Source organism: Piliocolobus tephrosceles, chromosome 17, assembly GCF_002776525.5.
Source record: "Piliocolobus tephrosceles isolate RC106 chromosome 17, ASM277652v3, whole genome shotgun sequence".
Classification (NCBI taxonomy): Eukaryota; Metazoa; Chordata; class Mammalia; order Primates; family Cercopithecidae; genus Piliocolobus; species Piliocolobus tephrosceles.
This window is the reverse complement of record NC_045450.1, coordinates 69526369-69552563: the sequence shown is the minus strand read 5'-3', so window position 1 is coordinate 69552563 and position 26195 is coordinate 69526369. Positions and strand designations below refer to the sequence as shown.

The 26195-nt window shown below is 48.3% G+C and overlaps 1 protein-coding gene across 1 annotated transcript in view; it reads right to left on the bottom strand.

The window, feature by feature from the left end:
• The window catches only part of CRISPLD2 (cysteine rich secretory protein LCCL domain containing 2), a 95979-nt gene that overhangs the window by 25938 nt on the left and 43846 nt on the right, over positions 1-26195 (bottom strand). The window contains exons 7-13 of the mRNA XM_023226883.1: positions 16996-17139; positions 15146-15206; positions 11543-11609; positions 10929-11059; positions 10116-10159; positions 6259-6331; positions 3131-3206 (exon numbers count right to left, since the gene is read on the bottom strand). Of these exons, the coding sequence (XP_023082651.1) occupies positions 3131-3206; positions 6259-6331; positions 10116-10159; positions 10929-11059; positions 11543-11609; positions 15146-15206; positions 16996-17139 (596 nt within the window). The remainder of the gene's footprint in view (positions 1-3130; positions 3207-6258; positions 6332-10115; positions 10160-10928; positions 11060-11542; positions 11610-15145; positions 15207-16995; positions 17140-26195) is intronic.

Genomic DNA, 26195 nt, shown 5'->3' with positions numbered 1-26195 from the left:
CTCAACATGCAGTTCCAGACCAGCAGGGTCACCTGGGAACTTGTTGGAAATGCAGATTCTCTGGCTTCACCCGGCCCCGCTGATCCTGAATGATTCCAGGGCGAGGCCTGGAAATCTGCTCCAGCCCTCAGGGAGGCGCGGGGGTGGATTCTGATACGTGCACAAGTCTGAGAACGTATCCAAGCACCACGGAGGACGGGGAGGACAGAAGACTGAGGTTCAGAGGACGGGAAAGGTTGCCCGGCTTCCCACAACTGGCAAATGTCACCGCCATGGCTCGGCTCCCTGGGCCACACCCCCATGCTTCTGTCTGCAGCTCGCCACACAGCGAGGGGTCTGCCAGGAAATGCAGTCCTGGTGAACAGGCGGGAGCCACAGGCAGGAACAGGCCCTTTGAAGGTCTGGAGGCAACTCTCCCAAAATCAATCTCATAGCTAAACAGACATTTTCCAAAAGCCATCATCATTTCCCAGAATACAGTGACCTAGAAACTAAGGCCAGAAAAGAACCTCTCACACGGAGGTGGCTTTCTTCCTTCCCTCCTTGTCTCCTTCCCTCTTCCCTGCTTCATTCTTTCTTCCTTTTTTAAGAGCTGTTTAAGTCCTGACTACTGCACTGTCTTCACTGATTTATTCCTCCAACAAACAATGATTGTGTCAAGCCCTGTCATGAGCACTGTGGTCCCCAAAGCTCAAAATCCTAGTGACACTTGTTCATGAAGACTGTACGTAGCTCTTTACCCTCATGCCTGTTCATATCGGTGTAACTATGAATGCAGGTAACATTAAGCAAGGTAAGATAGACCAGGGAAGGGGCAGAGTCTAAAGCCGGACACATCTTCATCTGTTTGTCATCTTTGCCACGTGCTTACTGCGTGGATTTGGACAGGTTACGATGAGCCTTGTTTTCCTCCGACAGGGATAAGGATAAAGATACCTAGAAATGGTGTTTTTAAAGGACCTAAAACACAGTATGTGTTGAATAAAAGGTAGCCTTCCGGCCGGGCGCAGTGGCTCATGTAGGTAATCCCAGCACTTTAGGAGGCCAAGGCGGATGGCTCATCTGAGGTCAGGAGTTCGAGACCAGCCTGGCCAACATGGTGAAACCCCATCTCTACTAAAAATACAAAAATTAGCTGGGTGTGGTGGCAGGTGCCTGTAATTCCAGCTACTTGGGAGGCTGAGGCAGGAGAATCGCTTGAACCTGGGAGGTTGCAGTGAGCCGAGATTGTGCCATTGCACTCCAGCCTGGGTGACAGGAGCGGAACTCTGTCTCAAAAAAAAAAAAAAAAAAAAAGGAAGTAGCCTTCTATTGTTGCAAACATCCATTAAGTTCTTGCATTTCTTTTTTTTTTTTTGCTTTTTTTTTTGTTTTGTTTTATAGGTTTAGCTGCTATATTGTTTGGTATGTATAGTTTTTATTCCTTTTCCAGTAAATTGTATTTTTTGTGCCATTGTGTAACATTACTTTATCTCATTCAGTACATTTAACTTTAAATTCCACTTTTTCAGAGAGGAATATTGCCACTCTTGCTTTTCATGTCTGTGTTTGTATTTGACTGGGATAGCTTTGCCCAGCTCTTTATTTTTATATCATTTGAAAACCTCAGCCTCTGTCTCTTAATGGTAGAATTTGGTTCAAACATTTGGTGTAATAATCGACATACATTATTTTACTCCTTCATAAAAATTCTAACTCTTATAACTCAATTTCAGCTGAATCACTTTCAAGAAGGAAAGAAGACCCATTTAAAGAGGAAAGAAAAAAGATGGGGGGAAAACGCTTAGTCATGAAGCCTGCTTTGACCTTACAGAGCCCAGTGACCTCATATTTACAGGAATCTGGAACAAATTAATGCAGACAGAGGCAAAGATGGTGGTGGGGAGGTGGGGGAGAGCTGTAAAGGAGGGGATGATGACAAGCAGCTGAGTAAAGCACTATCTGCAGGCCGGGTGCGGTGGCTCACCCCTATAATCCCAGCACTTTGGGAGGCCAAGGAGGGGGGATCGCTCGAGCCCAGGAGTTCGAGATCAGCCTGGGCAACATAGTGAGACCCTGCCTCTATTCAGAAAATAAAAAAAAAAAAACATTAGCTAGAGATGAATGACGCTACCCTAATCACGGAATTTTAGATCTAGAAGATTCCCTGGATTTGATAATCCCAGTTCTGGGCCATTCAACCACAAGGAAATAGCTTGGCAAGATCACATAGCCTGCTGGCAGCAGAACTGGGACCACAATCACAGCGTCTGTGTCACCATGTTCCCAAACCCTGGACAACCAGAGGGAACAGACTATGTTCTGCAGGATTCACCTAAGAAAAACCAGGCTAAAGCTCCCTGGTTAAAATTCGGAGGGAAAAAATAGAGGAAGAGACTCGTATAACAGGAGTGCTATTAACAAGCAGTAAATTAGGGTAGTCTGTATTATCGCCTTTGTGCTCTTAGCTAGGTGTGTGCATAACTGAGAAGAAATACAGTGCGTGGACCAGTTTCTATAAATGCATCCAGAGAGCTGGGAAGATGACTAAATAGCTGGAAAAACGAACTGTCTGAAGCATGAGAGCCTTCAAACTATGAAAACATTTGAGTAAGGCCAGGCACTCCTGAATCTACATTCATGAGGACAGGTAGGTGGAAGCACTACTATCTCTAGAAATGGGGAAATGGGGGCAATGTTTGCAGAAATGAGTGATCTAAACTTAGCTAAGGGGTTGGCTGGCTGCGGTGACTCACACCTGGAATCCCAGTGCTTTGGGAAGCAGAGGTGGGCGGATCATCTGAGGTCGGGAGTTCAAAACCAGCCTGGCCAACATGGTGAAACCCTGTCTCTACTAAAAATACAAAAATTAGCCAGGCATGGTGGTGCACTGTGTAACCCCAGTTACTTGGGAGGCTGAGGTATGGGAATCATTTGAACCCGGGAGGCAGAGGTTACAGTGAGCCAAGATTACTCCACTGCACTCCAGTCTGGGCAACAGAGTGAGACTCCGTCTCTAAATAAATAAATAAATTAATTAATTTAGCTAAGAGGCACTGGAATAAAGTCTCAAGTATCCAGATTTTGGAGCTTGCATGTTGAGGTCTTAACAGGCTTTGAGAGGCAGTTGTTGCAAATGCATCCTACTCACATCTGCGTAGATGTTGGTTCCAAACACCGGAGCCCAGTAGGAAGGCTCGTCTTTACAGTATGCCGGACAACGGACTCTGGAAAACAGGAAGCATTTATGTGATGGATCTGAGCACAGAAAACCAAACTTCTTAAGCTGGCTCTCCTTATTTGAATTCCAAGATTTAAGCTCTTAGACGAAAGGAAACCGCCATACAGTTTTCCTCATTAAGAAAAAAAACCATACTTCCCCCCCTCAGCAGAGGTAAACATATTAATATTTTTGCTTCTCTTAAACAGTGTAGATAGAATTTTTAAAAACAGTGTAGATAGAATTTAAAAAAAAAATTTTTTTTTAATTTTAAATACACATCCACAAAAGACATGCATAAACAAAAAAGTAAAGGGAATACACATCTAAGAGAGAAGAGTGTGGAATTGTGAGGCCGCCCCTCCCATTCTTGGGTGTTGGCCAGTTCATACTGTGGGTACATTACGGAGATTAGCATCGAGAGACTTTTTCTAAGGCGGCTTCCCTGTGTGGAGGAGGAAAGGGTGGAGGGCCCTCACCTCACTGAGTCACAGAATCTTCCAAGGACGGGGCACTGATAACCTGCGGTGGAAGGGGTTAGATCACTCCATGTCAGTCCCCACAGATGCTCCAGGGGATGAGGAAAGCACCTCAAACTGGAAATGAGTGACCCCTGGGTGGTTTGACAAACTCAAGCTGGGAAAGAGCACGGGCTTTACTTAAGAAAAGATCTTCTTTGTTTATCCGGAACAGTCCACCGTGGGCTGGAGCCCAGGGATCAAGAAACCAAAATGGCAGCTGGAGGCATAGGGCCCCAGATGGGCAGGATCATGGGAAGGAAGAAGGCCTGGCAAACGGACTGAGAAGCAGTTCTTAGGGGCGGGGAGGAAGGGAAATGAGTGGGTAGAGGGAAAGGGTATGTGTGTGTATTAAAAAAAAAAAAAAAAAAAAGGCCAGGTGTGGTGGCTCACAACTGTGACACCAGCACGTTGGAAGGCCGAGGCAGGCGGATCACCTGAGGTCAGGAGTTTGAGACCAGCCTGGCCAACATGGGGAAACCTCATCTCTACTAAAAATACAAAATTAGCCAGGCATGGTGGTGCAGGCCTGTAATCCCAGCTACTAGGGAGGCTGAGGCAGGAGAATGGCTTGAACCTGGGAGGCAGAGGTTGCAGTGAGCCAAGATGCGCCACTGCACTCCAGCCTGGGCAACAAGAGCAAAACTTGGTCGCGAAAACAAAGAAAAAAAAAAAAAAAAAAGAATTGGAGAGAGTCTAAGAACATTCTCCATTTTCTCCTACTTCTTCTTTTGGAATGGCAGGTCAGAAATGAACATTTTGGATACTGTATTCTGTCAAGTTTTTCTGTTTGTATTTTCTGAAATTCTTTCCTTCTGCTTCTTTCTAATATTCAGGGAAAATCTACTAAAAGGCTGTTATCCCCACTGAACATTCAAGGGGGATCAAGATGATGGTGCAGAGGCAGTGGAGGCCCAGAGAAAGGCTGAAGTGGGGTGGTGGCCAAGGGAAAGGAGTCTGGGCCCCTCCCAACCACTGCCCTCCCAGGCCTTTCCCTGCTCAGACCCTGGGGTCACCACTTATTGGCACTTGGAGAATCCACAGGTCTCCAGCCCAGTATCAGGGCTCATGAAGGCCACACCACCCAGCCTCCAAGGCAGATGTCTTCATCCTCAGAGCATTTCAACCCAGGGTCCTGGGACTCTCATTCTATTTCTAATTTTACAATGGAGCTAAGTCAGAAAGTGGGCTCTGTTTGAAAGGCAGCTTAGCATTACAGATGCATTATATGATCTGAACCCTGGGGAACATCTATAAAGTGGAGACGTCCCAGGGACCCATGGCCTTTTCCATCTGAGAAGGCACCTCAGCCCATTCAAATATGAGGATGTTTCCTGTGTTCCCTTCCCAGCAGGATCTACCAGGAACTTCAGTGACAGGTGTTGCCAGGACACCCTTTATTTTATGCTGGGAGGCATCATCCTCCACGGATCAGTCATTTGGGGTTAGCTGCCTGTAGAACTGATTCCTGGGACGAACCCGTTGTCACGTATCCACAGAATGGAATGCTGCGTAAGGATTTGAAAGAATAAACAAACACACTCCACAACACGGCTGAGTCTCCAACACGTGACACAGACTGAAAGAAGCCACAGACACCCAGGACCACACCCCACCACGGCGCCATAATTTTGCTGAAAAAGCAAAATCAGAGCAACAGAAAGAAGCTCCCTGGTGGCAGGGGTGTGGCTGGGAGGTGGAGGGAGAGGGACTGACCACCAGGGCAGTAATGACATGGGGTGGTGATAGTGTCCTACGCTTTGATGGGTGGTGGTTGTGACCCTGCATGCGTTGCCCCGCCCGGCCGCGTACTTCTTTATTTTTTGTTTTTTTTTTGAGACAGAGTCTCGCTCTGTCGCCCAGGCTGGAGTGCAGTGGCCAGATCTCAGCTCACTGCAAGCTCTGCCTCCCGGGTTTACACCATTCTCCTGCCTCAGCCTCCCGAGTAGCTGGGACTACAGGCGCCCGCCACCTCGCCCGGCTAGGTTTTTTTTGTATTTTTTAGTAGAGACCGGGTTTCACCGTGTTCGCCAGGATGGTCTCGATCTCCTGACCTCGTGATCCGCCCGTCTCGGCCTCCCAAAGTGCTGGGATTACAGGCTTGAGCCACCGCGCCCGGCCCACATCGTGTACTTCTAATGGGTGGATGGTATCATGTACCTCAATAAAGCTGATTTTTTATTTTTATTTTATTTATTTTGGGACAGAGTTTCACTCTTGTCACCCAGGCTGGAGGACAATGACCTGATCTCAGCTCATTGCAACCTCTGCCTCCCGGGTTCAAGCAATTCTCCCGCCTCAGCTTCCCGAATAGATGGGATTACAGGCACCCACCACCATGGCTGACTAATTTTTTTTTAATTTAGTAGAAATGGGGTTCCACCATGTTGGCCAGGCTGGTCACCAACTCCTGGCCTCAAGTGATCCACCTGCCTCGGCCTCCCAAAGTGCTGGGATTACAGGCATAAGCCACCTCACCCAACCTAAAAAGCTACATCTAACGTCATGCATAGAAAAGATGACAGATCAGGCCCGCCTTACCTTGGGCAGTGAGTCGCTGGCTTTTCAAAAGGGCACAGCTGTGCAACGGTGGTGTAGCAGTCCAAATCCTGCACTGTGAACAGGAGCAAGGGGGAAAGGGTCAGGTCCCAGCATGCCTGGGCCTCAGGCTACCGGGCTGTGAAATGGGCCACTAGACTACCAGGGCCTATGGGTTGCCTGGGCCCTTGAACAGAGCTGGGACTAGGACCCAGCAGGCTCCTCGTACCCCACCTAGGGGCACTCAAGAGATGAGACCAAACCCACGGCCTGCGTGTGTCTGCGGGTGGAGGGTGTTGTCATCCCCAGTGGTTTCTCTGTGGGGTTGATGGTGCCTTTCATCTGAATGGTGACTGTCTTATTTGGAAGCTTTTCCTGACTTGATCGCCTTTGCTCCTCATAGCAGGTGTTACTCTGAGTACGCAGATGAGGAAATGGGAGCTCAGAGAGCTGGGACTGCCCCTGGAGGCCTCCCAGGACTGAGGTGGGAGCCCTGGTTTCCGGTGCCTGCTCTAGAGCTCTTGCTGACGTGCCACCCACCTCCTGCTGTTAGTCAAGGCACATTCATCCCTGCTGAGGGGCGAGGGGCTTTGTTTTTTCAAGGTCATTTGTTGTGTTTAAACAACAGAGGTAAGGAAACAGTTCTAATACTGGCCACCTGTGATCTTTGACAGCATGTCTTTATTTAGTCCAGGGCTAGGTAAACTTTTTCTTTTTCTTTTTTTCTTTGAGACAGAATTTTGCTCTTTTTGCCCAGGCTGGAGTACAATGGCACGATCTTGGCTCACTGCAACCTCCACCCCTGGGTTCAAGTGATTCTCCTGCCTCAGCCTCCCGAGTAGCTGGGATTACAGGCACACGCCACCACGCCTGGCTATTTTTTCTATTTTCAGTAGAGATAGGATTTCACCATGTTGGCCAGGCTGGTCTCGAACTCCTGACCTCAGGTGATCCACTCGCCTCAGCCTCCCAAAGTGCTAGGATTACAGGTGGGAGCCACAGCACCCGGCCTCTTTTTTTGAGATGGAGTCTCACTCTGTCGCCCAGGCTGAAGTGCCACGGCATGATCTTGGCTCACTGCAACCTTCACCTCCCGGGTTCAAGCAATTCTCCTACTTCAACCTCCCGAGTAGCTGGGATTACAGGTGCCTGCCACCACGCCTGGCTAATTTTTGTATTTTTAGTAGAGACGGGGCTTCACCATGTTGGCCAGGCTGGTCTCAAACTCCTGACTTCAGGTGATCCATCTGCCTCGGCCTCTCAAAATGCTGGGATTATAGGCATGAGCCACCACACCCGACCAGGCAAACTTTTTTCTTAAAGGACCATAGAGCAAACATATTTGGCTTTGTGGTCCTTATGGTCAATGTCAAGATTAATCAATTCTGCTGCTGTAGTAGAGAGGAGCTATAGATGATGTGTGAATGAATAGGTGTAGCTGTATTCCAACAAGACTTTATTTACAAAAGCAGGCAATAGGCAGGATTTAACCCATGAGTCATCGTTTGCTGAACTCTGCTGGTCCAGTCTATCACTTGAACAGGCCATGGCTCTACATAGCTATTCGACAAAGGAGATTGGTTTAGTACATCAAGGGACTTCTATTCAATGGGGAGATCATTCACATTAGGTTTGAAAGAACATTTAAAACAAGGGTGTCTAGGCCAGGCACGGTGGCTCAGGCATGTAATCCTAGCACTTTGGGAGGCCCAGGTGGGCAGATCACCTGAGGTCAGGAGTTCAAGACCAGTCTGGCCAACATGGCGAAACCCTGTGTCTACAAAAAAAAAAAAAAAAAAAAAAAAAAAAATTAGCCAGGCATGGTGGCAGGTACCTGTAATCCCAGCTATTCAGGAGGCTGAGGCAGGAGAATTTCTTGAACCCATGAGGAGGAGGTTGGAGTGAGCTGAGATCGTGCCACTGCACTCCAGCCTGGGTGAAGAGCAAGACTCTGTCTCAAAAAAAATAAAAAAGCAAGGGTGTCCAGTCTTTTGGCTTCCCTGGGCCACACTGGAGAAAGAATTGTCTCGGGCTACACATAAAATACACTAACACTAATGATAGCTGATGAGCTACAAAAAAAAAGGTCCATGCATAAATCTCATGTTTACAAATTTGTGTTGGGCCATATTCAGAGTCATCCAGGGCCACATGCAGCCAATGGGCTGTGGGTTGGACAAGCTTGATTTAAAGGCACAGAAATATATTCCACAAACACACACACACACACATATATATATATATATATATATTTTTTTTTTTGAGACAGGGTCTTGCTCTGTCACCCAGGCTGGAGGAGGAGTATAGCGGCATGATCATGACTCACTGCAGCCTTGAGCTTCCAGGCTCAAGCAACCCTCCCATCTCAGACTCCGAAGTAGCTGAGATACAGGTGTGTGCCACCCTGCCCAGCTAATTTTGTGTATTTTTTGTAGAGACGGGGTCTTACTGTGTTGCCAGGGCTGGTCTCAAACTCCTGGGCTCAAGCAATCCTCCCGCCTCAGCCTCCCAAAGTGCTGAGATTACAGATATGAGCTACTACATCAGCCAGACACATAATTACTTAAGAAAAAAATTAGGTTACCAAATTGTATGTAACTGCATTTCAAGTTTTAAAAGTCATCAACATATATATTACCAATGTACATACTTCTAATACTTAGAGAAAATAAACTGGAATATTTTCCAAAGTGTTCACCATGGTTATCTCTGGCTGCTGGAATTTAGGTCATCATTACAAAAAAAAAATGTTCCACTCCATGTTTAAATTATCTGGAATAAACAGGCATTCTTTTTGCAATAAGAAAAAAAGCTACTACATATTTTAATATAGATATCTAACTAGAACTTTTGCATGGAGGGCAAATGATAAGAGTTGCAATCCCAAAACAATGGCATGGTCTGCTGGCAGAGCTCCGGGGAGGAAGCTGGAATGGTTCCTACATCCCTGCTTGCCTGAGATCATTCCAGTCAAGGGCGCCGTGTGGGCAGCTACGACCCATCCCCTCACTTCTGGTTGGAGCGTGCTCACCCATCATGCATCCCACCTTCCAAATGAACATACACTGAGCAATGTAAAAAGCTGGACCAGAGACGGCAAGTAAGCGCCACACACTTCCCTTTACCTCCCTCTCTTGTCCATGGCAGACATTACTAATCTATCAAGCTCTGTTTTCTGCTGAGCCCAGATGGAGGCCTCAGAATCCTTCTTAACACAACACTCCAAGTAGCCATTACCAATTGACAGAAAGTGGCACTCCTGGCCAGGCGTGGTGGCTCAAGCTTGTAATCCTAGCACTTTGGGAGGCTGAGACGGGCGGATCACAAGGTCAGGAGATTGAGACCACCCTGGCTAATACGGTGAAACCCCGTCTCTACTAAAGAATACAAAAAACTAGCCGGGCGACCAGGCGGGCGCCTGTAGTCCCAGCTACTTGGGAGGCGGAGGCAGGAGAATGGAGTAAACCTGGGAGGCGGAGCTTGCAGTGAGCTAAGATCCGGCCACTGCACTCCAGCCTGGGCGACAGAGCCAGACTCCGTCTCAAAAAAAAAAAAAAGAAAGTGGCACTCCCAGTGAAACCTCTCAGCCACTCTAGCCCTAGGCGTCAGTACATCTGTGACATTCAGCTGGCAACCTCAGCCCTGTGTTTCTGGTTCAGTGATCTCGGGCCAATTTCAAGTCCAGATATTCTTAGAAGCTGGTTAAAGAAATGACATCTTGAAAAAGCGTTGACAATGATGAGAACCATAATGTTCACAGGCAGGATAAACATTCAATCAGTGACTCAAGGAAGTGAAATTTCCACAAAAATCTGAGATAACCCAGGTATTATGGTTGCAAAAGAGACTGGCCAGCTTACCTTTCACTTTTGACACCATGAATGAGCTGGAAGGTTTGTATTTGCTGTTAAGAGAAAAAAAAAAAAGCCATTAGGTAAACGCAAATAGAATCGCTTCTACAAGTGAACACTTGCTCCTATACTTATCTTATTTGCAATCTTGACTTGACAATTTTCTACTTGTTTCCTATCGCCTGAGAGCTCTTAGAATGTTCTAGAGCAGGGTATCTTAACTTTTTTTGTATCAAGGACTCCTCTGGTAGCCTGGTGAGGCCTATAGACCCCTTCTAAGAATAATGGTTTTCAAATATATAAGATAAATTTAATCTAAGCACAGCTGCAAAATAAACGAATTTTTAAAAGATAAAAACATCATAAAGGAAGTTAGTTATTATATTAATATCATGATCAAATTATAAAACCACATTTGCATTAGAGTTAGAGCTGCGGGTTTGTGTTTTGTTTTGTTTTGTTTTTTTGAGACGGAGTCTTGCTGTGTCGCCCAGGCTGGAGTGCAGTGACACTATCTTGGCTCACTGCAACCTCCACCTTGGGCTCAGGTGGTTCTCCTGCCTCAGCCTCCTGAGAGTAGCTGGGATTACAGGTGCGTGCCACCATTCCTGGCTAAATTTTGTATTTTTAGTAGAGACGGAATTTCACCATGTTGGTCAGGCTGGTCTTGAACTCCTGACCTCAGGTGATCCACCTGCTTCGGCCTCCTGAAGTGCAGGTGTGAGCCACCACGCCCGGCCTGTGTGATACTTTTCAAACTTTCAACAACACCATCATAAACAGGAAAGCCGTTTCACGGAGCCCCGATCACAAAGTAGTTACCTGAGGGACTGCACGCCGTGTCTCTCAGACTTCACGAAGAAGGGGACCTTCCCGTTCCTGGTAACGTCCACCAGGCCGCCCTTGTCGTCCAGGACTCCGTAGTGGATGGCGGTGCGGCATATGCTGGACGACTAGCGGGAAGGGGAGGGAAGACCAGAGTCATATTCTCAACCTCTGTCAGCAAGTTTCACCAGAAATACCCAAACATTTGTCCTCAACTCACTAAAAGCCCGAAGGACAAGCCAAAACTCACCCTGCTCCTGCCTCTCGCCTCTGTCCATAACCACACATTTGTTCCTGGGGTTGCTTACCTTAAAAACTCATCCGAGTTGCTTTACAAACTAAGAACAGTGACAAACAGCCCCTTCTCCCCGCTTAGTCCGCTGTGCGAATGCTCCGTCTAAGACGGAGACTGGCCTTCAGGAGGATCGGTCCCCGAAAGTGGCTTTGCTAGTTTGTAAGCCCATAAATATACACCCGCCCCAGTTCTAGAAATGCCAGGCTTGACTAAGGAGTGGAAAGAAAATCTTCTCCTACTAAAGCCAACCACCTGCTTTAAACATATGCAATGGGATCCCACACAAGCCATGCAGAGGAGGACTGGCCACACTCACGCTTTCATAGAACAGAGTTCCAAAGATCTTCGCCTTGTGGTTCAGGCAGCCTGCTGGGCACTGGTACCTGACAAGGAAGAAACAAAATGATGTTCAGAGATAAGCATGTTGATTACATCTCACAATGAGTTTATCATTTTTTTCATCGATAGCTCTATTGCTAAATAGAGAAAAGCTTCATTTATGCGGATTCCATTGTTTCTGGACAAGTCAGAGTTTACCCAGGCGCCGACTGAAGTTTATATTCACACAAGCACAATACAGTTGTCCCTCGGTATCCATGGGGGATTGGTTCCAGAACTTCCCTAGGATACCAAAGTCTGCAGATCCTCGAGTCCCTTATGTAAAGTGTCCTAGTATTTGCATATAACCTTTGGTCTTTTCCCATATGCTTTAAAGCATCTCTAGATTACTTACAATACCTACCACAAGGTAAATGCTATGTAGACAGTTGTTACACTGTATTGTTTTTAAAATTTGTACCAGTTTTTTATCATTGTATTATAATACCATACACTTTAAAAATATATATTTTTGATCTGCAGTTGATTGAATCTGAGGTTGGTTGAATCGGAGGCTGGTTGAATCCACAGAAATAGAAGGTCAACCACAGTCTTTTTTTTTTTTTTTTTCCATTAAAAACAAACAAGGCCAGATGTGGTGGCTCACGCCTGTAATCCCAGCACTTTGGGAGGCCAAGGTAGGCGGATCACGTGAGGTCAGGAGTTCGAGAGCAGCCTGGCCAACATGGCAAAACCCTGTCTGTACTAAAACTACAAACATTAGCTGAGTGTAGTGACAGGTGCCTGTGGTCCCAGCTACTTGGGAGGCTGAGGCAGGAAAATCACTTGAACCCAGGAGGCAGAGGTTGCAGTGAGCCAAGATTGTGCCACTGCACTCCAGCCTGGGCAACAGAGCAAGACTCGGTCTCAAAAAACAAACAAACAAAATAACCCCAAGATAGAGTCTCACTCCATCACCCAGGCTGGAGTGCAGTAGAATGATCACAGCTCACTGTAGCCTCAACTTCCTGGGCTCAGGTGATCCTCCCACCTCAGTCTCCCAAGTAGCTGGGACTACAGGTATGCACAACACCATCCAGCTAATTTTGGGGGTTTTGCCATGTTGCCCAGGCTGGTTTTGAATTCCTGGGCTTGAGCAATTCACTCACCTTGGCCTCCCAAAGTGTTGAGGTTACAGGCACAAGCCACCATGCCTGGCCTGCAAGGATTTTTTAATAGGGTAATACTCAATGATGGTGCTGCTATTCATGGAAGCATAAATCACTCTGATGTTTAAGAAAACCTTTAAGAAAGACTTAAAAACAATCCTATCCATTAGCTCTGCAGTTTCCCTTGTAAATATATATTCCAAGCAAAAGTCAGAAAGCCAGACCTGCAAGCGTATCTCAACTGTTTATTTATTTATTTATTCTTTTTTATTTTTGAGACAGAGTCCCGCTCTGTCACCCAGGCCAGAGTGCAATGGCGCAATCTTGGCTCATTGCAGCCTCTACCTCCCAGGTTCAAGCGATTCTTGTGCCTCAGCCTCCCGAGTAGCTGGGTCTATAGGGGTGTGCCACCATGTCCAGCTAATTTTTGTATTTTTAGTAGAGACGGGGTTTCACCAGTTGGCCAGGCTGGTCTCAAACTCTTGGCCGCAAGTGATGCACCCGCCTTGGCCTCCCAAAGTGCTGGGATTACAGGCATGAGCCACTGTGCCTGGCCCCAACTGTTTATAATGGTGAAAAGCTGGAAATAAGCCAGCAGGTAGCAAAGCGATGGCTAAACACGTTCACGTACAGTCATATGTCAGAGTATCACGCAGTCACTGAGCATGAAGTCTGTGAGGAATACTTGGAAAATACTAAGTGAAAATACATAAGCAGGTTAGGCACAGTGGCTCATGCCTATAATCCCAGCACTTTGGAAGACCAAGGCAAGTGGATCACTTGAGGTCAGGAGTTGGAGACCAGCCTGACCAACATGGTGAAACCCCATCTCTACCAAAAATACAAAATATGAACTGGGTGTGGTGGTGTGAGCCTGTAGTTCCAGCTACTCAGGAGACTAAGGTGGGAGAATCACTTGAACCCAGGAGGCAGAGGTTGCAGTGAGCTGAGATCGTGCCACTGCACTCCAGCCTGGGTGACAGAGCAAGACTCTAAATCAAAAAAAAAAAAAAAAAAAAGAAAAGAAAGGAAAAGAAAAGAAAAGAAAAGAAAATACATAAACAGAATTAGCCTCATCTGTGCACAGAAAAAAAGACTGGAAGGAAATACATCAAATTGCTACTGGTATTGATGAAATTTTGGGACACATTTTTTTCTTTCTACCTTTTTGTTGTTGTTATTGCTTTCCTGAATCATTATTAATGAGCATAGATATGTTTTCAAGTCAGAAAAAAAGCACCATGAACAGAAAACAGGTGTGCCAGACTGTGGGCAGCTTCAACAGCGAGACTCAGGATGCTCCCACCGTGGCAGACTGGGGCTGAGTAACTCTTCTTGACTGGAGGCCTCTAACAGCCTTCGTGTGGACAGATTCCTGCCTCCTCCCTGTGTGGGGAGTGCCCCACGCACCCCAGCTCTGGAACTGCCTTGATGTTGTCTGACAAGGAATGTTCTCCAACACGTGCTCACCTTTTTCCACTGAGTACTACTCAGGGGAGAAGCTCTCATAACGCGCTTAGAGTTCAGAAAGATGCATCGCCACAAAAGGACACCTCCAGTTTCTTGGCAGCCCACACTGGGCGGTGCACACGGTGGAGGCCCCTGCCAGGCATTGCCTGCTTTTCCCCAATTCGCCCAGCACGGAGACATGCAGGTGCTACCCTAACACGGAGTGCGAGGTTCTAGGCACTGTTATTCCACCGCCGACTGTTGACACGTTGGGCTCATTTCACCAACAAACGACAGGACCACATGTGAGCCCACTGAGCTGCCTCATCCTGGCTGCTCCGAGTCCCTCTCATCACAGTCCTGCCAACGTCTAAGTGAAGTGTTCTCCTGGCAAACTAAATTCCAAACCCTTGTGATGTAAAACCGAAGATTCCACCTTCCCTTTTTAACATGTGCTTTAAATAACTCGATTTAGCTTTCGGCAAACGGATGCCAGAATTCGTAGGAAGATGAGCAAGGTCCCCTCTCCCAATGACATGGTTTTCCCATTTGACTCTGAGGGTGTGCATGCGGCGGCTGCACCTGTTGGCTGCTTACTACCACAAAGAACAGCCCGGCAGTCACACTGCCAAAACCAAACTCGTTCTTTTTGGCAGACAGTGTTCGTCATCTGAATTACGGCATCAGCTAGATGGATTTATTCATCTACCATGGAGGGGATACAGGGGTGGCCCATCCGTCCAGTGGGGCCCACTGGGAGCAGCCTGCTCAGATCCTGCAGCATTCCCATAAGATCTGCCAATGGCCGAGGTGAGCACGTGCCTGGACACCGCCCAGCCCTAACCCCTGTTCTGCTTGGTGAGAGTAGCTTGCTAAATATGCAACAGCAAGACAGCCCAGCACAGGCTCAGAGGCCGCAGTGGCAGGACAGCCCAGCACAGCCTCAGAGGCCACAGTGGCAGGACAGCCCAGCACAGGCTCACCTGTTACACGTGGACCCTTTGCACTTGTCCTTCATCTTGGTATCACATCTGACGACTTGGGCTAGGAGAGAAATGCAGAAATACACATCACGGCACAAAAGCAGGAGGGTGAGAAGACCCTTCCCCATGCTGAGGGACATTTTGGCACATTCTGCAATCCAATCCATGCTATTCTAAGAGCAAGGGTGAAGCCTGATGGTTGAAGGCTTCCGTGGGGGCTCAGACCCCAGGCCCACCGCTTTACAGTAGCAGTGTGACCTTGGACAAGTTACTTCCCCCTCTGAGGTTCAATTTCCACATATGAACAATGGGGGCAGCAACAGTACCCACCTCCAAGGGCTTTTGTGAACATTGACAGAGAAAGTGCACTCTGGCCGTGGCAGGGTGCCTGGCATACACTATGTGCCTGTGGTCCCACAGGGCTCTGCAGGGCAGGACTCCTGAGGGGGTAGGGAGGACGTTGCTCTGAGTCTGTGGGGCGGGGGACCCAGCCAGGCTCACCCGAGTCATCTTCCCCATCGTCAAGATGCCTTTTGCAAAGCTTTTTGCTTTATTTTATGGGAACATATCAGTCTTGGAGTCATGTTATAGTTTGAAGAGGGATGTAAACGTATGTTATTAAAAGAAACAATGGCACCATTTTGAACTCCTGGACGGACGAGGCCTCCGCATATTTCCTGGTCAAAGCAAGCTACAGAATGCTCCAGCATCATAGAGAAAGACATTTGAAGAGGACAGAAAGCCTGGTGGGGGCAGGGGAGACGGGAGTTATGAAAAGAAGAGAGGGGCTCTGAGAAGGCGGGTGTGAGGCTGTTCCTCCAAGAGGGGTCCAGTTGTAGGGCCTTTGAGCCTTGTGGGGCAAACGGGGAGAGCCAAGGGCATCCAGCCCAGGCCTCCAGCCCCGCCTGAGCGAAAACGCCCCTCCACAGCCCCAGGCCTGCAGAAACAGCGGCTGCGAGTGAGGTCCCGCAGCAGTGTCCGGGGAAATTGAAGGTGAGCTGAACTCCACCCTGGGGAGGTGAAGGCAGGGAGAACAAAAGCTTGGGGAGCTGAGGTGCCCGGGGAGCCAAAGGGCCAGAGGTGAGCAATCCCCAATATTTTGGGGATTCCTGAAGTCTCAGGGGGAAACATCTCCCCTTCTCTACTAAAAATACAAAAATTAGCTGGGCATGGTGGTGGGCACCTGTAGTCCCAGCTACTCAGGGGGCTGAGGCAGGAGAATTGCTTGAACCATGAAGGTGAAGGTTGCAGTGAGCCGAGATCGTGCATTGCACTCCAGCCTGGGTGACAAGAGCAAAACTCCATCTCAAAAAAGAGTTGTAGGCGACTCTGCAATTATCTCAATGTACAGGGAGGCCTCAGCTGGCACTGGGTGACCTGCGTTGCTGCAGCTCCTCCTCCGGGCAACCCTGATGCAGCACCACTATCCCCTACTTCATGGATGCGCCAACTGAGTCCAGAGCCAGGACCTGGTGAGGAAGGGGTAGAACCTGCCAGAGCCAGCCTGGATGCTTCCTGCCCTCTGCGGGGCCAGTGCTTTCCAGAGGAACGCAACTTCAGCCCAGGTCCCTTTTGAAAGGACAAGGGAAGGTCTAACCTTAAAATACCTGTCTGGGGGGAAAAAAATGCCACCCAAGGGCAAGTCCTATAATGCTTGCTTTTGAAATGACTTAAAAATATCGTTTTTGAAAAACGTCTTACGGTTGTGCCTCCGTGAGCTTCGCCGCACCCTGTTTCCCACTGTTTGTGGATTTGCAGACCTAAATCCACTAGCTCCCCTCCTCCACCCACCCTGTCCCCTTTGGAGGCGGCTGGGAGGGCAGGCGGGATGGGGGAGGGCCCGGGCTCACTCATGTAGTTGACCGCAGAGCTTTTCTTGGGCTTGCTGGGTCTCATCACCCTCGGTTGGAGCCAAACGTGGTTTTCTTCAGGAATGGGAGCCGTTTCCACCTCATTCATCTCATCCGTTTCAGGTTTTGGAGTGTAGGTTTCTTCTTAATATTGGAGAGGGAGGAAAAAAAATAACACACTGGGATTCAACAAAAACGCACTTCGGGGAAAAAAAAAGCAATTTGAAAACTAAACGTGTTTGAGGTTTGGTTTTACAAAGAATCATTTCAGTGGCAAAGAGAACGTTACGTTTCAGAACAGACCTGGGCCAGGTGGAATTCTACCAGCCCAGATGAGATGGGGACGCTGTCCCCTCACCGTGTTTGCTTTGGACCCAAGACCAGCCAGGCTGCCCAGAGGTTAGCAGGCCTCCCGCCCACACCTGGGTTATCATAATGCTTTCTTGTCCCATCTCCTCCTCCACCTGACCCTCGGCCCCCAAGAAGCAACTTCAAGAAGCTGCCTCAGGCCGGGCATGGTGGCTCACGCCTGTAATTCCAGCACTTTGGGAGGCTGAGGTGGACGGATCACCTGAGGTCAGGAGTTTGAGACCAGCCTGGCTAACATGGCAAAACCCCATCTCTACTAAAAATACAAAAATTAGCTGGACATGGTGGCAGGTGCCTGTAATTCTAGATACTTGGGGGGTGCTGAGGCAGGAGAATCGCTTGAACCCGGGAGGTGGAGGTTGCAGTGAGCCGAGATTGCACCATTGCAGTCCGGCCTAGGTGACAAGAGCGAAACTCTGTCTCAAACAAAACAAAACAAAAAACTTCCTCAGTCGCTGGCCCAAAGCCATGGCGGACTCCCAGGAGGTTCCCTCCTATTCCTGGGTTTTCCTGGGGAAGGGCCTTCCTCATCATGCGCACAAAAGCCAGCCTCAGTGCTCCTAGACCCCAACTGCACCTCACACCAGCCCATTTCCATCCCTTCTCTCTCCCTGCCAGTCAGGGCCACTTAACCAGCTCAACTGTTACTTCTGTACTGAAGTTTTCCTGTCCAATAATGTCACACTCAACATGTAGAACTATCCGACTATCCAAAAGAACAATCTTTTCCTTATTCAAGTACATGGTATTATTATTTCTCCAACTATGACCATGACCCATGTTGTAAAACATTTTAATTAACCAAACAGATGGCACTTATTAAACCTCAGTTAGCTTATCTTCCAGTTTTCAACCTGAAAGACAACCACAAACTGCTCACCAGAACCTGCAATCAGACCAGCAGGATACCAATCTGTAAACTCCAGCTACAGCAAAGAAACTGCTATTTTCATTTGCCAGAGCAGCCTCATCAAAGACAAATCCATGAGCATCTCTGCTGGGGACTGTTTATATCTTCACTTACGGCACGCCCCTCCCGTGCCCCAACAGATGTCTTTGGACCAGAGCTGGAAACCTGTGGCCTCCAAGCTCCCCAAGCAAAAAGGGCAATAGATGTATTTGGGTGACAACAATTTCAAGGAGAATAACTAGAGCTCCTTCGCAGGTCTCTTTGTGGTTTTGGATTAAATTCCAAGTTTCAGGGCCAGGTGTGGTGGCTCATACCTGTAATCCCAGCACTTTGGGAAGCTGAGGCGGGTGGATTGCATGAAGTCAGGAGTTTGAGACCAGCCTGGCCAAGATGGTGAAACCCTGTCTCTACTGAAAATACAGAATTTAGCTGGGTATGGTGGCAGGTGCCTGTATTCCCAGATACTTGGGGGGCTGAGGCAGGAGAATTGCTTGAACCTGGGAGGTAGAGAGGTGGAGGTTGTTATGAGTGGAGATTGTGCCACTGCACTCCAGCCTGGGCGACAGAGTGAAACTCCGTCTCAAAAAAAAAAAAAAAAAAAATCCAAGTTTCATCAATGTTCCTCAATCCCTAAATCTTATTTCTACTTCTTAAAATACATGAGCTTTCTTTGCTAAAGGACAGAGCAAGTGTTTTGTGTCCACACAACACCAAACAGCCAAACGAGGGGCAAATGACTGACTCCCTGACACCTTCCCAGGCTGGGGTATAGCTGCTTCACTGGCCAGTTTCACTACCCTACAACCACCGGCCCAGGCTGGTCCTGTCCCACAAGGGGAAGGGATGGGTTTAGATCGGAAGGTGGGAAGCCATTCTGAGCCCCAATTCTAATCTTGGATGTGCTCATGGGTCACCCTGCACTGTTCCCCAGCAGCTTGCTCGCAGCTGTCATTTCCCCACCACCTGCCTCATCCACCAGCTGCAAACTTCCAGAGGCCAGGGGCCAGCCTGCCTCATACCTGGCACCCAGCACACAGCAGTTGCTCAACAAAATTCACCAAATGCATGAATTATCAAAACCCCCAGAGAATCCTGTCACCTAAAGAAAAGAGCATATGTCCAGCAACAGAGCTTAAAGACATTCAAAAAGAGAACTCTGAAAACACCTCTGGCAGCAAAAGCTATCTGTGGAAGCTTCAGGAAGACACCAGGTTTGCAGAGGCTGCCTGGGCGCGTGTCTGTTCTTCCCGTCAATGAGACTATTCAGGCTTGCCCTCACTGAGAGCGGGAGCTGGCTCGAGAATAAGCCGGGTTTTCTTCCACTGGCCTTTAGGATGTTGAGACCTCATAATCGCAGCTTTATTTAGCTGAAGAGAGTTTGGTAAAGCGGTCTAAAGCATTTGAGGACTCTCTATTTAAGAAAATGGGCAGACAGACAGTCCTGGCTCTCACACCCACATGTGAAAAGTAGAAGGCTTTACCCGCAGGATGGGCTGGATCCGAATACCTCCTAATGAAGACACTTTGTATGGCCCCACGTGGGCCTGGGGAAATTCCGTGCAGAGGTCATGGCAAGGTTATTCTGTGCCCCATTCTGCTCTGGGCCGGGGTCTCAGGGCATTGTCTACGTCACTCTGCAGATTCCCTCCTGGTTCTAAACCTGGTGACCACACTCAGAGCTAACGTTCACTGAGCACCGACCAGATGCCGGCTGGGCCCTCCCTGGCATTTTCTTTCTTTCTCTCCTTCTCTCTCTCTCTCTCTCTGTCTCTCTCTCTTTCTTTTTGAGACAGAGTTTTGCTCTTGTTGCCCAGGCTGGAGTGCAATGGCGCAATCTCGGCTCATTGCAACCTCCGCCTCCCGGGTTCAAGCGATTCTCCTACCTCAGCCTGGGATTACAGGGATGCGCCACCACGCCTGGCTAATTTTGTATTTTTAGTAGTGACAGGGTTTCTCCATGTGGGTCAGGCTGGTCTTGAACTCCCGACCTCAGGTGATCTATCCGCCTCAGCCTCCCAAAGTGCTGGAATTACAGGCATGAGCCACCATGCCCAGCCATCCCTGGCATTTTCTCCTGTCAGCCTCCCATTTGCCTTTGGAGGCATGATTGGCCACATTTCACAGATGAGGAAGAAGGCTCAGAGAGGGCAAGGGCCCTGCCCAGGCTCACACAGCTGGGAAGTAGCTGGACTGGGAGTCAAACCACCTTTCCCCAAAGCCTGCGCCTTCTATCACCACACAGGCGGGGGTGAGAGGGGAGAATACCTCTTTTTCTATATCCTCATCCCTGCTCCATCTCCATTAGAGGTCAAGGCCTTACCAGGCCTCCTGGATATGCTCTTGGTAAGTAGCTTCTACAGATGAGCTGCTTCAGAGGAGACTTGCTGCATGATTAGCTAGGGAAATTGGGCTCCTGCCAAGGAAAGTTGGATACTTTCCACCAAAAATTTAGAAATTAGTACATGGGGCTATGTTGGTGGAGGTAAACTGGCATCTAAGGTCTCTGTACACATTTGTTCTTTGAAAATGCCCCTCTGTGGCTATTGGCATATTTATTCAAACAACACACAAGACACCCCTGCCACGTGCCCCTGGAGGCCCTGGAGTGAGCTGGCAGCTAAGACGACAGGACGATCAAGGTTCCCAAGGAGTCTGGGGGGGGTGATGAACATGGGGCAGGTGCACTGTCTGTCTGTGAAGTCCAGGAAGGCTCCCTGGAGGCGGGGGTCACACCAGGACTGCCACAGGTGATACATGATCCAGACCCAGATGGTCTGTCTTAGTGTTCAGATCGCTCCTTCTTCCAGCCCCATCCCCACTTGGGATGTCTCCTCTCCCCAGTGGGCAGTCAGCCATGAACAGCTGGCTGGGACAACAGAGGACCTGGGTCCTGAGGGTCTGGGACCCCTGATCTAGCCCACCTGTTCTTCACTCCAGAGCCCACCAGCCTGATCCCACATCTACCCCACCCTCCTCTGCCAGCAGAGCCCACCCAACTGTCTGCAAGTCCTCTCGGTCATGACAAGGCTGCCAATGGGGAGACACACACACACACACACACAAAGCCTGAGCCACAAGAGCATGGTCAGCCCCATGGCCCAGCCATGCCCCATCGGGGACATAACTTCTGGGAGCCTGAGGAAATATCCCAAAACATGACAAACGTTTTAGGCACCAGAAACCTGTGTTATTTATAGTAGCAGAAGTGGAAACATCCTAAATGGGAACCAGTGAAGAAATGGTGGGCGGGCGTGATGGTGCACGCCTGTAATCCCAGCACTTTGGGAGGCCAAGGAGGGAGGATTGCTTGGGAGTTTGAGACCAGCCTGGGCAATATAGTGAGATCCCATCTCTACAAAAAAACTTAAAAAACTAGCCATGGTGGCATGTACCTGTAGTCCCAGCTACTCAGGAGGCTGAGACGGGAGGATCCCTTGAGCCCGGGAGGTTGTGGCTACAGTGAGCCAAGATTGCACCACTGCACTCCAGCCTGGGCAACAAAGGAAGGCCATGTCTCCAAAAAAAAGGTGAACAAGGTAGAAAATCACACCGCCTCCAACAGCTCCAGTCCTGAGAGCTGAGGGAATGGGGGCAAGAAACCTCTAGCACAGTCAGGGAGCACAAGCAAGACACACACATGAAGGGGAGGCCAGTGGGGGCAAGGACACAGGAGGAAAGGGCCAAGCAGCCCGGGAGGACTGATCCTGCCCAGCCGTCCATGTTGCAGGTGCTTCCCACTAGTGAACTAATTTGGAATATCACACTGTTTGCTTTTACATTCTTGTTCAAATGTCTGCTTTATATTTTTAGAGTTGGGGTCTGGCTGTGTTGCCCAGGCTGGAGTGCAGTGGCGCCACCATGGCTCACTGCAGCCTCAAACTCCTGGGCTCAAGCGATCTTCCCACCTAAGCCTTCCAGGCCACAGCCAGGACCACAGGTGCACGTGACCACACCTGGCTGATTTTCTATTTTATTTTTTATAGAGATGGGTTCTCACTATGTTGTCCAGGCTGATCTGGAACTCCTGGGCTGTGATGGTAATACTGAGTGTCAGCTTGACTGGGTTGAAGGATGCAAAGTATTGATCCTGGGTGTGTCTATGCAGGTGCCGCCAAAGGAGACGAACATTTGAGTCAGTGGTCTGGGAAAGGCAGGCCCACCCTTAATCTTGGTGGGCACCATCTAATCAGCCACCATAGTGGCTAGGATATAAAGCAGGAAGAAAAATGTGAGAAGACTAGACTGCCTTAGCCTCTCAGCCTACATCTTTCTCCCACGCTGGATGCTTCCTGTCCTCGAATGTCAGACTTCAAGTTCTTTAGCTTTGGGACTCGGACTGGCTTCCTTGCTCCTCGGCTTGCAGACAGCCTATTGTGGGACCTTGTGATTGTGTGAGTTTAACACTCCTGAATACACTCCCCCATATATATCCTATTAGTTCTGTTCCTCTAGAGAACCCTGACGAATACAGATTTTGGTAGCAGGAGTGGTTCTAGAGGAACAGAATATTAAGGATGGAGTTCTTTCATTGGTTTTAAGGTTTCTGGAGTTGGCTGCTTAATACGACTATACCCCAAAATGCTAAGGACTCTACTTCTAATAGTATGGAGAACACTGGGAGTCCTTGGCATGAGCTATTTGGAGAGTTATGCAAAATAAGTGCATTTGACACTCCTGATTCAGCGCTCGTGAGAGGGAAGGAGGTCAGTGACTCTAGACATAATACCTTTGACTATATGTGGAGAACCAAGGAACATAATGAAGCTGGTTGGTTGCTTCTACGTTCACTGGACAAAGTGACAAAAGAAAATGATGAACTCAGGGATTCTAACTTCCAGTTTCAGAAGCAGATACTGAGCCTCAAATCTGCTAAGATTGCCCTGAGTGAGTCTTATCTCCTCTAGAGGAAGAGCTGAAATTGTGGAAAAACAGACACAAGCTCTTCTCATGCAAGTGGCTGACCTGCAATGAAGGTGCATGCACAGACACCTCGCTAGGTGTCTACTTATTAAACTGAGGGCATTGATTGGAAAAGAATGGGACCCTGAAACTTGGAATGGGGATGTGTGGGAGGACCCTGATGAAGCTGGGGACACTGAGCTTATAAATGCAGATGAACTTTTTTGCCAGAAGAAACAGGTTCCCCATCCCCAGCAGTGGCAACATCTCCTCCCTGACGCATGCTGCCACCAACCTTTCCACCTTTGTCTGAGGGGATAAACCCTGCGCTGCCTGAGGCAACAGTGCTGGCCTCCCCTGAGGCAGCTGCCAGGCAAGATAATATTGATTCTCCTCAGGAGCCAACCCCAACATCCCTGTTTGCTTCTAGACCTATAACTAGACTAAAGTCCCGGCGGGCCCCTAGAGATGAGGTTCAGAGTGTGACATATGAGGAAGTATGCTACGCTCGAAAAGAACTGCTTGGATTTTCTAATGTATATAAGCAGAAATCTGGAGAACAGTCATGGGAAGGGATATTAGGGGTGTAGGACAATGGTGGAAGGAACATAGAGTTGGATTAGGCTGCATTTCTTGATTTGGGTCAACTAAATAGGGATTCTTCGTTTAATTTAATGGTGCAGCTCAGGAAGTTAAAAAAGGTTCTTCACTGTTTTTATTTGCTTTATTTGCTTGGTTAGCTGAAATATGGATTACAAGGTGGCCCACTATGAGTGAGCTGGAAATGCCTGATCTCCCTTGGTTTAATGTAGAGGAAGGGATCCAAAGGCTTAGGGAGATTGGGATGGTAGAGTGGATTAGTCACTTTGGACCTACTCATCCCAGCCAGGAGAATCCCCAGAAGATATACCCTTGACTAATGCTTTGTGAAATAGATTTGTAAAGGCAGCACCTGCATCTTTGTAATTGCTTTTCTCTGTACATCAGATCTAACAGTAGGAACTGCAGTCACTCAACTACAAAATTTAAATGCAATGGGAATGATTGGATCCCAAGGTGGCAGGGGCCAAGTGGCAGCACTCAACCGTCAAAAGCAAGGTGGGCATAGCTACCATAATGGACAGCAGAGGCAAAGCAGCAATCAGAATAGTCTGACTCATGTAGAGTCCTGGCATTGACTAATTAATTGTGCTGCTCCTAGAAGTGAAATTGATAGGAAGTCTATTGCATTCCCACTTAATTTACATAAGCAGAAAACTTCCAGATCAAGTAGACAAAAGAGTAATTTGAATTATAAAAACAGAGAATCACGGCCTCTCCATAAATTTCCAGACTTGAGCCAGTTTACAGACCCAGAACCCCTTGAATGAAGGGGAGGCCAGGTCCCCTTGAGGAAGGACCCCACTATGTTACCAACAATTTATGCTGTTAATCTTTCTCCCATCCTTCCCCAAGGAGACCTCTGGCCTTGTACCGGGGAAACTGCACTGGGGAAAGGGAAATGATCAGACATTTTGGGGACTGCTGGACACTGGTTCTGAGCTGGTGTTGACTCCAGGGGACCCGAAACATCATTGTGGTCCTCCAGTTAAAGTAGGTGCTCATGGAGGTCAGGTAATGAATGGAATTTTAGCTCAGGTCTGGCTTACACTGGGTCCAGTGGGTCCCTGGACTCATCCTGTGGTCACTTCCCCAGTGTCAGAATGCATAATTGGCTTAGACATACTTAGCAGCTGGCAGAACCCCCACTTTGGCTCCCTGACAGTTAGGGGAGGGCTATTATGATGGGAAAGGCCAAACGGAAGCCATTAGAGTTGCCTCTACTTAGAAAAATAGTAAATCAAAAACTATATCACATCCCTGGAGGGACTGCAGAGATTAGTGCCACCATCAAGGACTTGAATCACACAGGGGTGGTGATTCCCACCACATCCTGGTTCAGTTCTCCCATGTGGCCTGTGCAGAAGACAGATGCATCTTGGAGAATAACAGTGGATTATTGTAAGCTTAACCAAGTGGTGACTCCAACTGCAGCTGCTGTACCAGATGTGGTTTCATTGCTCGAGTAAAATTACCACATCTCCTGGTACCTGGTATGCAGCCATTGACTTGGTAAATGCCTTTTTCTCCATTCCTGCCCATAAGGTCCACCAGAAGTAATTTGCCTTCAGCTGAAGGGCCAACAATATATTTTTGCTGTCCTACCTCAGGGGTATATAAACTTTCCAGCTTTGTGTCATAATCTGATTCAGGGAGAAGGTGATTGCTTTCGCTTCTGCAAAATATCACACTGGTCCATTGCATTGATGACATTTTGCTGATTGGATCCAGTGAGCAAGAAGTAGCGAACACGCTGGACTTACTGGTGAGACATTTGCATACCAGAGGATGGGAAATAAATTCGACTAAAATTCAGGAAACTTCTACCTCAGTAAAATTTATAGGGGTCTAGTGGTGTGTGGCCTGTTAAGGTATTCCTTCTAAGGTGAAAGATAAGTTGCTGCATTTGGCCCCTCCTACAATCAAGAAAGAGGCACAATGCCTAGTGGGCCAATTAGGATTTTGGAGTCAACACATTCCTCATTTGGGTGTGTTACTCTGGCTCATTTATCAAGTGACCCAAAAGGCTGCCAGTTTTGAGTGGGTCCAGAACAGGAGAAGGCTCTGCCACAGGCTGCTATGCAAGCTGCTCTGCCACGTGGGCCTTATGACCCAGCAGCTCCAGTGGTGCTTGAGGTGTCAGTGGATAGGGATGCTGTTTGGAGCCTCTGAGAGGCCCCCATAGGTGAATCACAGACGAGGCCTCTAGGATTTTGGAGCAAGGCCCTGCCATCTTCTGCAAATAACTACTTTCCTTTTGAGAGACAGCTCTTGGCCTGTTACTAGGCTTTGGTGGAAACTGAACGTTTGACTATGGATCATCAAGTCACCATGTGACCTGAACTGCCTATCACAAACTGGATGCTTTCTGACCCATCGAGCCATAACGTGGGTCGTGCACAGCAGCATTCCATCATCAAAT